Source organism: Patella vulgata, chromosome 5 (genome assembly GCF_932274485.2).
Source record: "Patella vulgata chromosome 5, xgPatVulg1.2, whole genome shotgun sequence".
Classification (NCBI taxonomy): Eukaryota; Metazoa; Mollusca; class Gastropoda; family Patellidae; genus Patella; species Patella vulgata.
The window spans coordinates 29790978-29807403 of NC_065883.2; the positions used below are offsets into that span (position 1 = coordinate 29790978).

General features: G+C 35.1%; 2 protein-coding genes across 2 annotated transcripts; both read right to left on the reverse strand.

Annotated features, from left to right (window-relative positions):
- Positions 1-1926: 1926 nt before the first annotated feature.
- LOC126820506 (cerebral cavernous malformations protein 2 homolog) lies at positions 1927-8010 on the reverse strand. Its single transcript, XM_050548534.2, has 2 exons — positions 7817-8010; positions 1927-6614 (listed from the first exon to the last, which is right to left on the reverse strand). Exons 1-2 carry the CDS (start codon positions 7869-7871, stop codon positions 5440-5442), a joined length of 1230 nt encoding a protein of 409 aa, XP_050404491.1. The 5' UTR covers positions 7872-8010; the 3' UTR covers positions 1927-5439.
- Positions 8011-11083: 3073 nt separating this feature from the next.
- Positions 11084-15344, reverse strand: LOC130012812 (uncharacterized). The gene is made up of 2 exons (XM_056100753.1): positions 14234-15344; positions 11084-12103 (listed from the first exon to the last, which is right to left on the reverse strand). The coding sequence occupies exons 1-2, from the start codon at positions 15132-15134 to the stop codon at positions 11145-11147; spliced, it is 1860 nt and encodes a 619-aa protein (XP_055956728.1). The 5' UTR covers positions 15135-15344; the 3' UTR covers positions 11084-11144.
- Between the last annotated feature and the right edge of the window lie 1082 nt (positions 15345-16426).

Consider the following 16426-nt stretch of genomic DNA (forward strand, 5'->3'; position numbering starts at 1 on the left):
AATCGTCTGGGCAGTCAACAAGAGTTGTCGCATATTTTTACTTTCTTTTGGTGATGAAAAATTTATAATACACTAAAATCTGATTAAGAGTAGCATCTCATGAAGTAATTATCAGAAAATCATTAGAATTTGTCTGGTTTTTATAAAGTTCTGTCCCATGCTAATGTTTAGTATACGAAACATTTAATATCATGGAATATAGCTGTTAAAGTTATCAAAATTCATTGAAAATCAGTATACTTGTTTGTCTCAAGACCTTAAACACTGTATAAATTTAAAGTCAATCGTATATTAACTTTGTCCTCTAGAGCATCCACATGATATTTTGAAGTGATCAAGTACCATAACTCTGGCAGTAATTATAGGAAATCACTGAAAATCAATAGGATTCGTCTCATGACTTTAAACACAGTGTATGAATTTAAAGTCAATCAGATATTAACTTTGGCCTCTAGAGCGTCCACAAGATTTTTTGAAGTGATCAAGGGCCATAACTCTGGCATTAATTATCGGAAATCGCTGAAAATCTATAGGCTTCTTCGTCTCATGACCTTAAACACTGTGTATAAATTTAAAGTCAACTGGATATTAACTTTGGCCTCTAGAGTGTCCACAAGATTTTTTGAAGTGATCAAGGGCCATAACTCTGGCAGTATTTATTGGAAATCGCTGAAAATCAATAGGCTTCTTCGTCTCATGACCTTAAACCCTGTGTATAAATCTAAAGTCAATCGGATATTAACTTTGGCCTAAAGAGCGTCCACAAGATTTTTTAAAGTGATAAAGGACCATAACTCTGGCAGTAATTGTCGGAAACTGCTGAAAATCAATAGGCTTCCTCGTCTTATGACATTAAACACTGTGTATAAATGTAAAGTCAATTGGATATTAACTTTGGCCTCTAGAGCGTCCACAAGATTTTTTGAAGTGATCAAGGGCCATAACTCTGGCAGTATTTATTGGAAATCGCTGAAAATCAATAGGCTTCTTCGTCTCATGACCTTAAACCCTGTGTATAAATCTAAAGTCAATCGGATATTAACTTTGACCTTAAGAGCGTCCACAAGATTTTTTGAAGTGATAAAGGGCCATAACTCTGGCAGTAATTGCCGGAAACTGCTGAAAATCAATAGGCTTCCTCGTCTTATGACATTAAACACTGTGTATAAACGTAAAGTCAATTGGATATTAACTTTGGCCTCTAGAGCGTCCACAAGATTTTTTGAAGTGATCAAGAGCCATAACTCTGGCAGTAATTATCGGAAATTGCTGAAAATCAATAGGCTCCTGTGTCTCATGACCTTAAACACTATGTATAAATTTAAAGTCAATCGGATATTAACTTTGGCCTCTAGAGCGTCCACAAGATATTATCAGAAATCGCTGAAAATCAATAGGCTTCTTCGTCTCATGACCTTAAACATTGTGTATAAATTTAAAGTCAATCGGATATTAACTTTAGCCTCTAGACAATGTGGGCGTATAAAAAACATTGAGACTATGTCAAGGGATTTAAAAACCTTTTCTCACTTTTTTGTTTGGATATCATTGGACCTTTTGTTCAGAAAATATGTTTTCAAATACATCCTCATTTGGGTATTTTTTAGTGTAAGGTTAAAATCAATGAGAATTTAGTTTAACCTGTGGGTTCATGGAATCTGTACATGTATTTGATTGGGTGAATCAAGGGTCATGTGAGTTACACTCACAGTAGATCACAAGGCCTGTTATCTATGCAAGTCATGGGACCGATCCCAGTCTTGATCCCCTCACAGCACCTTGTAACTGTTTGTCGTCATTAGATAAGTTGGTGCAGAAAAGTAGGACAATAAACCCCATTTCATTTTCCTTCTTGAATTTATTCTGTTAAAATATTGGTAATGCACCAGAAAAGGAATTTACGACACAAGAATGGAAAGTGCATGCTATGGTATAAATGTTTATTAAGCAAAACTTACAATCCAAATTTTAAAAGCAATATTTTTATTTCTAATTCTAACCTTAAAATATCCCAAAACAATAACAAAATTTGATATAAATTTACTTTTTAAATATAACATAAGGCAATTACATTGTGTTAATTATGAAGAAAGCTAAAGATTAGCATAAGTGACAACCATAAGTGCTTGTAGAATCTCTTTCAAAAATAACATTAAGCTGAGGCTACATAAGTATTAGGCCTAATGTCTTTTATGTTTCTATAGGCGAGATAATCAAATTCAGGGACAATAATTACTAATGGTAGGAAACAAGATAATACCATCTCCATTTTTCTTTAATTTTCTACAATATCATCTCCACCTGAACAAATAAGTTTTACTCTAGGATCATTGACATTGTACTTAATTCCATGGTTTTAGCTGTAAAGGCATCATTTTTAGGTTTAACAAAGAAGGGATCAATGGTCACGACTGGTACATTGAACCACCTTCATAGAACAGATGATTTCATTGGCAGAAAGTGCTTTACTTTCCGTCAACCAGTCTTAATATCCACTAATAGCTATTGTTTGAAAATCAATCCATCATATTTTTATGACCGTTGTAGACTGAATTGCCTAACAATATCGCAAATATGAATCTGAACCTACCGGTAATAGACTTTGGGCCCAATAATTATCCTCAACTTAATGTTGTTTTTTTTTTAAAATACATTTTCCATCTTACAAACATCTGTGGTGCTAACTTGATCATTAGTCAACAAGATAATCTGTCTAATAAGTTTTTACACTAAATATTAAGTAAAACTATATTGTAAGTGAAATATTCAACCCACAACTTACAATATTCAATTCTACATGCATATCACCAGGGGTACTTAAAGGAGAACCTTAGCCATTGTAAATATTTTATTTATTATATTTACAGTATTGAAATAGTTTCAGACATTGTAAATATTTCATTTATTATATGGTATTGAAATAGTTTCAGTCATGCGACTCATGCCCAAACTGAAGTACCGGTAATATCCATTTCATTTAACAAGCCGACTGTGAGGGTATGAGGGAAACAGTCATCAACACTAGTCCTTGATACAATACCGTTAATGATTTATACGTAAGGACAGGTTAAACATTGTGGAAACTATTTTAATACTAATCTTCAACTTCCAACATTCAATTTAGGTGAAAATTTGTTTCTTATGATTTTCATAATATAGAGCACATCTGTGACTTCTGTCAGTGCAGTGCTAAGAATGTCTGGGTGGTTTCAAACTTTCTAAATGAGTAACTTGGTTAAATAAATAATTTTACCATCAATATGGTATGCAACAACATTACACCCTTGTATATATACTTCTTACAGATGACATTAACAAATATACTAACAACATTAATAAATACTAACAGCATACACGTACATGTATACATGTAAGCACACCAATGAATTATGTCTTAATTTGCTGAGTTTTAATTAAGATATCCATAACTAATTACAGACTGTATTAGTTACGGTTGATTAATTGAACATGAGTAATAAAACCACACCCTTTAGTTAGCTATAAATATATTCATTAAATGATTGGGTCACATAATGCAGTTGTTACATATATAATTGCATGTATATATGTCTTGAACAATGTCAACCCAGAAATTTAACTTTGCGGCATGATAATTAATTATGATTACATAAAATAAATAATAATTACTACCTTCTACTAATGTCATTTTGTGAATATTTATTATGAAAATATACCAAAAAAATCCAACACCAATGACGAAATTATAAATAAATCAACCACTCTAAATATGATCTTTAGTAAAAGTGTTCAAATAAATTTGTTATTGATGCCATGTTCTCTGCACCTGATCAGCTAAGCCTTGAAGAGTATCAAATCTCTGCAACAAGTTTTAGGGATACAAATCATCAAAACACTGAAATATATTTGATTGGTTTTACATACACTGTTATATTTTCTATTTAAATTAAGATAACATTACACGAATAATTACCAATCAGATGAAAGGCCGAACATGTCTAAAACATGGGCATGTAGAATATATTCTGTAGTTAAATGGGTTTTTTTTTCCAACTATTTTAAGTGGGGAAATTTCTTGAGACCCATTTTCAAATGTTTTTAAGTGGGGAAATTTCTCGTTCTCTGGGTCTCAACTTGAGACCCATTTTCAAGTGTTTTTAAGAGGGGACATTTCTGGGTCTCGACTTGAGACTCTCAAGACCAATTTTCATGTGATTTTAAGTGGGGAAATTTCTATGAATGGAAAAAATGGAAAATAATCCAAATGTGATGACATAATCCTTGGGGTTGTTGGCCCATATGGCTAAAAATGATACATGTACATTATATTTCTAAAAGCCATAGGAAAAAAAAAATTGTGGTCCTAAATTCACAAAAGGTAGGATGGGGCAGCATTAGTCATAGCTATACCCTCCATGTAATTTTTCTGGAGCTCCTATATCCTAAAATAATATTGCAAGTATGGCACATAGTTATAATATACAGTACAATAATAAAATATATCATAAGCTAAAAAATATACTCTTTTTATATAAATTTTAAAAATATTACAAATGAATTATTATGCCCTTTCAATCAGCACTTTGAAACAATAAAAATTTATCATAAAATAGTTAATAATAATAATATACATGTGCAGTAACTCATTTTATTTCAAATAGTATGTGTACATGTATATTTAAATAACAGAAAACAAAGCACTGTTAGTGACAATATATGATGATTTTATAAAATTATAAGAATAAAACAAAATATACAATGTACAAAACAAATTACAGTACCTCAGTTATGTATTGTAATATTCCAAAGTGAACAAACATATATACCATACTGTGATTATTTTGTATATAGAAAAACAAAAATTCTAAATATACACGTACTTCATTAATTAGTAATGTTATTTTACAGCATATCATTTTTTTTGTAAGCACAAATGAATATTAACTTAGCAGTATATTTATTATATAGCCCATTCATTTACATTTAGGCCGTACAAAATAAATATTTTGGTTCTCAGACAATCCTTACCAAAAATCTAATGCGAGAGGGAGGTATTTATTTTTGTGTTTTTATTTTGTCAAGGCTACATGTACATAACTTCTCATCAACATCAAATTTCAAGGTACTACATATACATGTATCTTATCATGTTGCTTAGAGGAATGTATGATTATCCAGTATCATTTAAGTTTGTCAGTACTTAATATTTATCAGTGTTGAGTACTTGATAAATGAGCCTATGCCACATTTCTGGACTCATTCAAATTTTTTACAGAGCTATTTCCTATAATCAGGATAAAAGATTACTGTACGTTAATTAATGAGATTATTTTATTTTTTGGAAAAATAAAAAGATTTTGATGTATTGTTTATGACACAGGATTATCTGAGAACCATATTTTTTTTTTAATATGGCCTTAATTATTACATGATACATGTACATGTAGATCCTGTAATAATTTAATTATAATCAATACCAGGCATGAAATGATCTGGATTTATATCAACGTCGTTACTTTCATCCATACGATGGACATCTGACATGATTCGCATAATATGCTCCAAACTCTCGTTTCCATTAGCAATTGTACTACCTGAGATGTCGCTTACAGATCGCGAATAAATCACAGGATTACTGTGAGTACTAGATAATGTTCCACTATCTGGTAATGCAAGCCCATTTCTCCGTAAAAAATCTTCGAATTGTGGATAATTATCTGAAGGAATAAATGGACTCATTTCAGAAAGAAGATATTTTCTCTCTGGTCCATAAAGTTCTAAAACTTTCTCACAAAATTCTCCAAAATGAGTTTTTGATGAAAGTTCTGGTAGCAGCGAAGCAAAAGTCCTCAGTTCTTCTGCATTTAGCTTCTGATGCAGTTTGATCATGTAGTCACGGCAAAGTTCCTCATTAGAAATACTCCCATCGCTATCCCTTGTACTCGGTTCGCTAGGAATTCGACGCCCAACTCGTCTAATAGATGATTGACGACTTGAAATGTTTAATTCCTGTAGTGAGGTTGTGATAAATGAAGGTTGAAGTTGATTGGCAGAACCCGTTGAATCACTGTGGGAACTATCCCCAGCGTTCGATGTATCGATAATATTAAACACAGCATCCATGTAAATCAGTTGAAAGCACTGGTCAACCAAGGCACAAATCTCCTCTGCAGCAGGTTTAGATTCACAATACAAAACAGCCAAGTGGCATAACTCTGTCGACCCATGTTTTATTGCAAGGATATGCTGTCCATCATCCTTGATGTAACAAATAGCAGCAATTTCTTGCATTGGAATCCGTAAATAAATTGGTAGGTCTTCACTACTGCAAGGAATAAGTTTAACATTATTTACACTGAGACTAAACACAGCAAGTTTATCTCTTGTGCTATGCAACACGATACTGCCTTGTTGTTTTCCTTTGTCAATTATGCGTAAGACGTCTGTTCTGTTTGTGATATCTGTGTGAGGAGCGATATCATTAATCACTCCCGCAAAGTAGACATATTTTTCCACATTATCATCTATTAAGTACTGAGGTTTAATATTATAATCAGGTTGTTTTAAATCATAAGCTTTTAATTGCCGTCTGTCTCTGTCATACATTCTGGAATCTGAGTGCGGTCCACGACCAGCTGAAAGAAAAGGATACAACCTTTGGTTATCGTGATCAAATGAAATTGAATACTTTAAGAACCCACTTGAGTTAGTTAATGATTAGTGTAGAGTGGATACACAGAATGTAACTGTAAAGCATGTCACTAGAGTATGTGTTCTGACGATTACTCAGAGACAAAAAAATAATTGAAATATATTTCAAAATTCAAATAATCCCTCTTCAATTATGTTTATTTATTAAAATTGTATGACATAAAAATAAAAGAGAACTTCTTATTAACTTTGATGAACAACTGTACATGTAGATGCCTAGAACCTTTAGGAACGATCTCTGACCTTTAGGAACGACTCTTCACATATTTCGCTGAACATAACTGGTTAGAAATTACAGTAAAAACAGAAACGATTGTATGTAAATCAGTTTGTATACATTCATATTACAATAGTATAGTATTCATTTCTAGGTGCCAAAGAATAGAGATTTAGCTGCTTTTAAAGATTAGTTATTTTATGGGGTTTTTTTTATACAGTTGGCATACTTTTCAACAATTCCAAGTGATTATTATATTAAAATGTTTCATTTTGTTTTGTATATAATTTAATTCATTTATAAAATTTTATCAGTTATTATCATTTTTTAAATTAATATAATCACTACCGGTAGGCTATCAATCAGCAGTCCAACACTGAGTAAACTTGACTTGAAATGTACAACTTTCTACTCTCAGTAACAGTTACATGTAGGCGATCCACAGTACTCCTTATCATATCATCTCAGACCAAGTAAATGTGAAATTTTGTATTATCATTTGGGTAACCTAAGCCTGGGAGGCACGGACGGTTGCTAGGCGGAGAAAGTCCATCAAGATTTGTCAGTGGTAAAGAACAGAGGGTCTAGCAAGGGCCAAAATATAGTCGTTCGGATGGGACGAAAAACTGAAGTCCCCTGTAGGCCTACACATTGGCGTGCACATAAAAGATCCCTTGGCAGCTGGAATTCGATATAAGAGTAGGACATATACCTACTAATTATTATTATTGTGCCGCTGTCCAGGAAAAATTCCCCTCATAGCACACTGCATGGCGTATGCCAGTCTTCAGTTGCCCGGTCAGGAGCAGAACAGTAGGACGTTAAATCCCATTTCATTTCATTTCATTTCATTTCATAAACTAACTCTCTAAGCCTATTTTAAATTTGAGATATTCCAGAAAATAATACCCGATTTCAATGCTCCGTAAAATGGCTTCTTTTTACTTCTAGAATCGTCATCCATTTCTCCAAATCCAACATCATTTAATCCGTCTTCTTGCCAAATTATTATCTACGTATTAAATCCCCAAATCAACCATTTTCTTAATTAATAATCAACATTTATATGAAAATACAAAAATATTTATTTTCGACAGGTAAGCACTTCCTGTTTCTATATGAGAGTTATTTCCCTTAGACCAATGTTCATCTCGACTTCGCCCACCCCGCCCACCATGGCGTCATTTATTTGTGAGTCAGAGAGAGAGATATGGGGTTTAACGTCCAATCGATACAAACTAGGTCATTTCGGGACTAACATCGACATGGTTCAATTTTATTTCAATACATCGCTTGTACGTAGGGGCCTTTAGCAGTGGGAGGAAACTGCTGGACCCTGAGAAAACCCACGAGGTTGGACAGAAGGGTCGGACAAAAAATGAAAAAAATAATTTTGTCGAATTCGTCTAAAAAAAAACTTTTTTCTGCTGAACATTATATGGGTGGGGGGGGGGGTATTGGACTCGCCATGGAGCGATGATGATCATGTTGTATATGGCCGGTGGCTTTAACGAGCCGCCACGCCATCAAGTGGAGTCTGGAATGGGCTGGTATAATAGACTTGCTGGGCCGGGTGTGGTGGGTGCGGGCCGGAATTCGAAATCCTGCAATGGGGATTCCGAATTTCATCCGAAAATTTCATCGGATTCACCCGACACTGTCGCCCGCAAATTTACTAATTATTAAGTCACCTGCACCCTGTTTATGGGGATACGCCAGAAACGTCTGCCAATGGTTCGAAACTCCAATATTTGGCAGAGATTATAATCAGGTATGCCACCAAATTGCATATTTGGGGTTCATTTTTCAAAATTTTCCAGGGGGAGAGCCCCCGGCCCCCCGTCCGGGCTCCGCGGTCAGTAAAAGTGGCCGCTCCGACACGGGAGCCCGAACCGGCCCCAATCCGCCCCTGTTGGACAGACCACCCTACTTCTTGTCACGTACAAACAGGAAATCGAAACCACGCCCGTTGACACAATAACAGACCTTATGATACAGAAAACCCACGAGGTTGGACAGGCAACCCTACTCCTTGTCACGTAAAATCGGGGAATCAAAACCACGCCCGTTGACTCAATGACAGACCTTATGATACAGCGCGCACGTGCTAACCAATCGGTCATCCAACCTCCCGAGAGAGAAGAGAGAAATGAGTTTTAACGTCCACTCGACACAAACTAGGTCAATTTTTTTATCTATATACTAATATTTGTGACTGTCGTTTGTCTGTCTGTCTGTCTGTCTGTCTGTTCGGGGTTGGCAGCTACACTAGGTCTGCCCCGAGTCTGAAATTTGGGGTATAGGGGTAGCTCGGACCGGGGAGTAACATAGGCCAGGTGGCGTTAGTCTACCACTTCCGGTTTCGGAGTTATGACCCCCCGAGCGAAGCCGGGTATCCTGCTAGTACTTCAATAATTAACTTGCGTGTAGGGGTCTTTAGCAATGGGAGGAAACCGGAGGACCCGAAGAAAACCCACGAGGTTGGGCAGGCGATCGAATACCTGACAACTCATCTCAAAGACAACTCATACCAAGACAACTCATTCCATCACAGCTCATCCCATCACGTACAATCGGGGAATCAAAACCACGTCAGTTGACTCAATGACAGACCTTATACGATACAATGCGCACGCGCTAACCAAACCGGGTAAATTTAAACTACTGTCATAGGGTCTACGCAATGTGAAATTTTATTGCAGGCCTAAATGATTTATAAAAACGGGATTATGGAAGATTAGATAAAGAGCTGACAGTTCTCGCTATAATAGTTAAAAATAGATAATGTAAAGGGAATATGGGCAAATTACTCCACTAAAAGCAGAGAAATTATCATTTTTAATAACACTGTAGTCTCGATTGTCATTGTTACCGCTGTTGTGATAATAAACACTGTTACGGTTAATCATCAACCGTAGTTGAACCGCAGATCGGATTCAAATCTGTTGAAAATCGGACCTATCAGATGGCATCGAGTGTTGATTATGGTCTTGTCATGTTAATAAATGTCTAATTAATAGTTTATATAACATTTTTGAATGGCCTAGAGAAAGACCTGCAATAGACAGATTTAGCTCTTACATAATGCATGTTTAACTTTCTAAACATTTTCCTTCTGCCAAATTTGCCCTATTTTCTAGCAAGTAATGGAATGGGCCCCTTTACTCTAGAAATTCAACTTGGTTGTAAAATCAGTTTTAACTTTCTAAACATTATGAGTCTGCCAAATTCATCCGCTGTTTTCTAGACCCCCCCCCCTCCACCCCCCCCCCCCAAAAAAAAAACAACACCCCAACAACAACTGTAATGGACCACGTATTGATTTAGAAATTGAGTTTGGTTGGTTAATTCATTCATTCTTTTGTTTGCCCTTTAGATCGGCAATTTATTTAATATAATATACTGATTTGAATGGAAATGCTGGTGAGATAATAATATAATGCCGCTGAAATGTGACTTGTAGATTGGACACCAGAAAATTAATTAATATACAGTAATATTAATAAAACAACAAAAAAATGTTTGTCCTTGGATGAATAAGACAGGTTACTTTCTGAAGTTTGAAAACAACATACGTATAGAATTTTGAAAAAGTAAAGGTTACGAAAAGAGACAAAAATCAATACGATTTTGTGGTCTGTATCCGTTTTTAAATAAAAGTTAATTCCCTTAGACCACAGTTAAGCCAGGGGACCTTCGTTCTCGATGAGTTGTAGGACTTTAACAGTCCACACCAAATGCTACCTGTTTTGGATTATAGAAACGATACTCGATTATATAGGAAACATGTTTATTAAAGGCTGTTGCCTTTCTATACTCAGTACTCACATCTTGACTATACAAGATTTTACAAAGAAAAACACATGGTTTCAAAATATGGCTGCCAACTCAACTTCTTACAACATTTTTTAACTCCAAAAAAAAGAGAGTCAAAAGAAAACAAGAGTTGTCTCCCTTCAATCATTAATCATTTCAGAACACACTCCCCCCTTATTGACGCGAGGTCAATAAAATACACTAAAATTTAACATAATTCTTGAGATTTGAACTCTTAATAACAAAACTCTATATCTTGGATACTATTCTTTAAGATGCATTACTCTATAAGATTCTATACTCAAATACTAAGATTCTAAACTCGTTACATGTACTAAGATTCTAAACTCGTAAATACATATATAACACTGATTTCTAACTGTGTACTCCAATACTTATCAATAATAAGATACATTCTCTACTAATCTCTAACCAACTCTATTGGATACAATTTCTGTATAGGTCGATTCATAAATATTATTTTGCCCTGTTTGTTCTGAACTCTTACAACAGCGGATCGCACGTTATTATCACGACCTGGTAAAATTCTATCAACTCTACCCATTTCCCAATTTAAGCGCGATACTTTATCATCAAATACTAGCACAATATCACCCTCACGTATGATAGGACCTGTTTTAACTCTGGAACGATGATGCTCGCGTAATTGAGTAACATAGTCATTCCGCCATCTTGACCAATAATGATTTATAACAGTCTGCAAGTATTTCTTGCGCTTGCAGAATTCTGAAGAGGTATTACCAACTACTTTAGGATTTGGAGTAAACAGCGGTTCAGACAATATCCTTCTCCCCAATACTAAATGCGAAGGGGTTAGGGGTTCTATACAATCATCGCTAAGATATGTAAGAGGACGCGAGTTTAAAACGCCTTCAATGTCCACTAATAAAGTCAGTAGCTCCTCATACGACAAATGAGCATTACCTAAAGCTTTTTTCAGGCATCGTTTAGTTGAACGCACCATACGCTCAAAAAATCCGCCCCACCATGGGGATCGTTCAATATTATAACACCATTTAATGTTCCTACTATTTGTAAAGGCTCGAAGTTCAGCACTCTTGAAAACCAATCCATTGTCTGAATTCACTAAAGTTGGTACTCCACGCCTTCCAATAAAACGTCGAAAACTCCTAATAAAAGAGGAAGAACTAGCGTCCGTTGCTAAATCTAAATGAACCGCGCGACTACTCGCACAAGTATACAACACTATGAACACCTTGTTCATCTCTCCACTCTTAGAATAAATGTCTTTAACGTATAATGGTCCAGCATAGTCCACTCCAATATTTGTAAAAGCGAAATCGTCAGAAAGTCGAAATTCTGGTAAAGGAGGCGCTAACGGAACTCCATAAGATTTACCTTCCATTTTACGACAAGGAATACATTTAGTAATCACAGCTTTAACAACTTGTCGTCCGCGACAAACCCAAAACTTTTGGCGCAACTGAACTAAAGTCTCTGCTGTCCCATTATGATGCACATCTCGGTGACACTTTTCAATAATCAAACTCGTAAAACGATGAGAATCTGGTAGGAAAATAGGAAATTTGGCATCAAACGGCAAATTAGAATTATCTATACGACCATAACATCTCAAAATACCATTGTCATCAGGTTTTAAATTAAGCGATAGCCTCTGTTGCTCAAATTTACGGCCACTCAAACTATGTTGAATATCTCTGCACCAGATATTTTCGGCACAATTAATTTCTTCCTTGGACAATTGATCTGTTTGGACTTGTACATTGTCTCTTTTATTCTTCACGAAACGCAAAACATAAGCAGTCACTCTTAGTAGGCTATTAAAGTTGCTATAGCGGGAAACGTCTAGTATATTTTCGATATTGTGATTAGTTTCGACATTTGCGACACAAACAGTTGCTTTCTTAACTTCAGAATAAAATGGTTCACTCAAAGTTTCTTCAACGTTCCTCGGCCAATTCTCTGTCGAACTTAGCAAGTATGGTGGTCCATGCCACCATAGATCATTGTTTACCAATTCTACTGCCTTGCATCCACGTGAAGCAACATCTGCAGGATTTTCTTTAGTTGAGCAGTAAGACCATTTACTAACGTCAGAAGAATCACGAATTTCAACCACACGATTATTCACGAACTGCTTAAACTCACGAGTAGTATTTTTAATCCAAGATAACGCGACTTGAGAATCAGACCAAAAATATACAGGCGCATCTACGATGTCCTTTAAAGCTTCTTTTACACATGCAGCTAGTCTAACAGATATTAAGCATGCTAGTAGCTCAAGTCTGGGTATAGATTGTTTCTTTAAAGGCGCCACACGCGTTTTAGAGGCAATTAAATTACAGTGTATTTCTTTAGTATCTGAATGTTCACATCTGATATATACACAAGAACCATACGCCTTTTCGGAAGCGTCACCGAATACATGAAATTGAATAGAATTCGCTTGCCGTAGTTCATAACAAATACAGCGGTTAATGTGCAAAGCCTTTACAGCAGATAGGCTAGACACTAAATTATTCCAATAATCACAAAAATTATTATCTAACGGATCATCCCAGTCTAAAGGATTTTCACACAACTTTTGAAAACATAGCTTAAACAGTAATACAATAGGTGATATTAAACCAACTGGATCAAAGAATTTCGCAGTTGTACTAAGAACCTGTCTTTTAGTTAAAGTTGCATTAACAATCATACTTGACAAAATTTTATCAAATTCGAATTGAAACATATCAGCGCTATTATCCCACTTTTGACCTAAAACACTGTTACAATCAAAATTTGAATTCTGAACAAAATCATTATAACCTGTATCGTCTTCGATTACATCAGTCTCCATTTTCTTAACATCAAATTCTACTTCAGGAAAATCACTGGACTCATGCAGCATAGACATTAACACTTGCGAATTACTACACCATTTTCTCATATTGAATCCACCCTGATTTAAACATAATTTAACTAATTTACATAAATCATAAGCAGAGTTTACATTATCTGCCCCAGAAGCAAAATCATCAACATACAATGACTTAAGAATATTATTCAAAATTTCAAAGTTATCATCCATAGAATTACTTAAGTGATAACGAAGGGTTGCATTTAAAATGAACGGACTTGAAGTCACTCCAAAGACCACTCTATTAAATCTAAACACTTTAATTTTAGGTGACTCGCTAAATGGATCATCAACCCATAAGAATCTAAGAAAGTCTCGATGCTCTTTATAAATGGCAATGTTCAAAAATGCCTTCTGTATGTCAGCAGTCAGAGCGATGGAATTCATTCTAAAACGAAGGAGAATATCGAAAATAAGCGGATTTAAAGAAGGGCCCGAGTATAAACACTCATTAAGACTAGGTCCACTTGTTTTACACGAGGCATCATACACAACTCTTAACTTAGTTGTGTCCTTATCTAAGCGTAAAACTTCTCTGTGCGGAATATAATGTATTGATCCAGAATTAATTATTACATCATCATCATTTACAATATCAATAATACCTTCAGATAATTGTTCATTAATTATTCTATCATATTCTTTAAGAACATCCGGCTTACTATTAAGTCGATACAAAAGAGATGATAAGCGTTTAACACACGTAGAATAATTATCAGATATTTTAAGATGATTTTCTTTAAATGGTAACTTCACTTCATACCTTTTACCCTCAAATGTGATATTATCATTAAAATCTGACAAAACACTAGATTCGTCATTACGAATACCCAAAGATTCAAGCTCCCAAAACTTATTCAACTCAGACTTAATTGAAGATACATCACAATTGTCATCAGATACAGAACTAACGTGCAATACATGCGTATGACTTAAATTAATAGTACATTGGTCACTACTCGAATTATTAATTACAGGGCCAGACAGCACCCACCCAAGTTTCGTCAACATTGCAACCGGGCCAGGGAACTCCCCCCGTCTCGTTTCGCCACAAAAGAAATTCCAATAGAAATCTGCCCCGATTAATATATCTACTGCAAAATCAGAAGGCCCAGATGGATTAGCTAATTTCAAACCCCGTAGATGAGGGTACTTTACTAAAGCATTACATGTTAATTGGTCGCTTATGGCATTGCATATAGAAGGTACACAATGCGCTGTAACATACAAATGTAAACCATCATCACCTGCAACAGTAAATTGAACAATATCACATAATCGTAACTTAGGAGTTTCCTCCCCAAAAGTTTTAATAAGTAAATTTTCACGCCCCACAGTTCTTAAATTTAACAATCTACGTGTTTCATCAGTAACATATGTTCTTTGACTACACAAATCAAATACAATGTTCTTATACAATCCCCTAGAATTATCATTATGATTAGCACATACAAAACCTACAGCAGTTTGTAACAAAATAGAATTTTGATCATCTGTACACGTCATGTTAGATGTCACAGTTTGACTCGGTTGTCCGGTTTCAGTTTTATTAACATAACTAGGCCGCCTTAAATTTTGTTCAGGCCTATAAGTACAAATGGCTTTATTGTGTCTTTCTCCGCAGTTAAAGCATTTATAGTCACGATTAGGACAATTTCGTAACACATGTCCAGAGCGCAAACACAAAAAACACTTTGCTTTATGACGTAAAATAGATTTGCGAGCTGAAATGTCGGTAACAGAAGTGCAATTCACAGATGGGTGTTGCTGAGTACAAAACACACAGTACGGAACAGGTCTTTGATCTTTACTCGAAAATAAAGTTGAAGCTGTTGAGGGATTAACCCGGTTCGATCTGGATTGAGGACTGTATACGTTGTTCAAAGAATACCCGGATTTCTTGGTAGAATTACTATGCATTAAATCGACTCGCTCTCTAGCTTCAAGTTCAGTTTTTAAAATATCTAAGACCTCGTCCACACTCCAATCTTTAACTCCACGGCTAATAAATAAACGTAACTCTTCAGGAAGTTTATTCATGATAATAGGAATAAGAATATTACCATACGATTCAGACTGTACACCCATAGATTTTAGACTTCGTATCTGGACCTCAATGGTGTCGTATAATCTGCGAATATGTTTAACTTCACAACCACTCGTAACAGATTGTAAATTTAGTAAAACGTCCATATGCCCAGAAATAATAACTTGCTTATTTGCAAACCTATCTTTTAAAAGCTGAATTGCTGCATCATAGTTTTCGCCTATCAAGGACAAACCTGCTACACAAGAAGATGCCGGTCCGTCCAACAGACTCTTTAAATAATTAAATTTCTCAACATTTGAAATGGCACTGTTATTATCTACTGCAGCCTGGAAGCTATCCCAAAAAGGCTGCCACAACTTTGAATCACCAGAAAATCTAGGCAAACACAATTTTGGCAATTTAGTCTTACAGACAAAAGTTTCTTTCAATGAATTACTAGGGCTACTCAAATCAGAATTATCAGCTATACTGGTACTCAATTTTTCACTGGCCTTCTCATTCTTATGTAAACAAAATTTGATTTTATATAAAGTTCTATTAATAGTGTCCGCAAATTCACTTGATTCAAAAATATCATTACCCACTTCATCTTCGTCTTCAATATCTTCCAATACTTTTTCATCGTAAGATGCTAAAACAACTTTCTTTTCCGTTAAAGAAATTCTGTATCCTTCTAAACTTTCAACTGAAGAAGGAGATCCATCAAATTCGGCTAATAATTCTTGAACACTTTGAATAATTCGGGTAA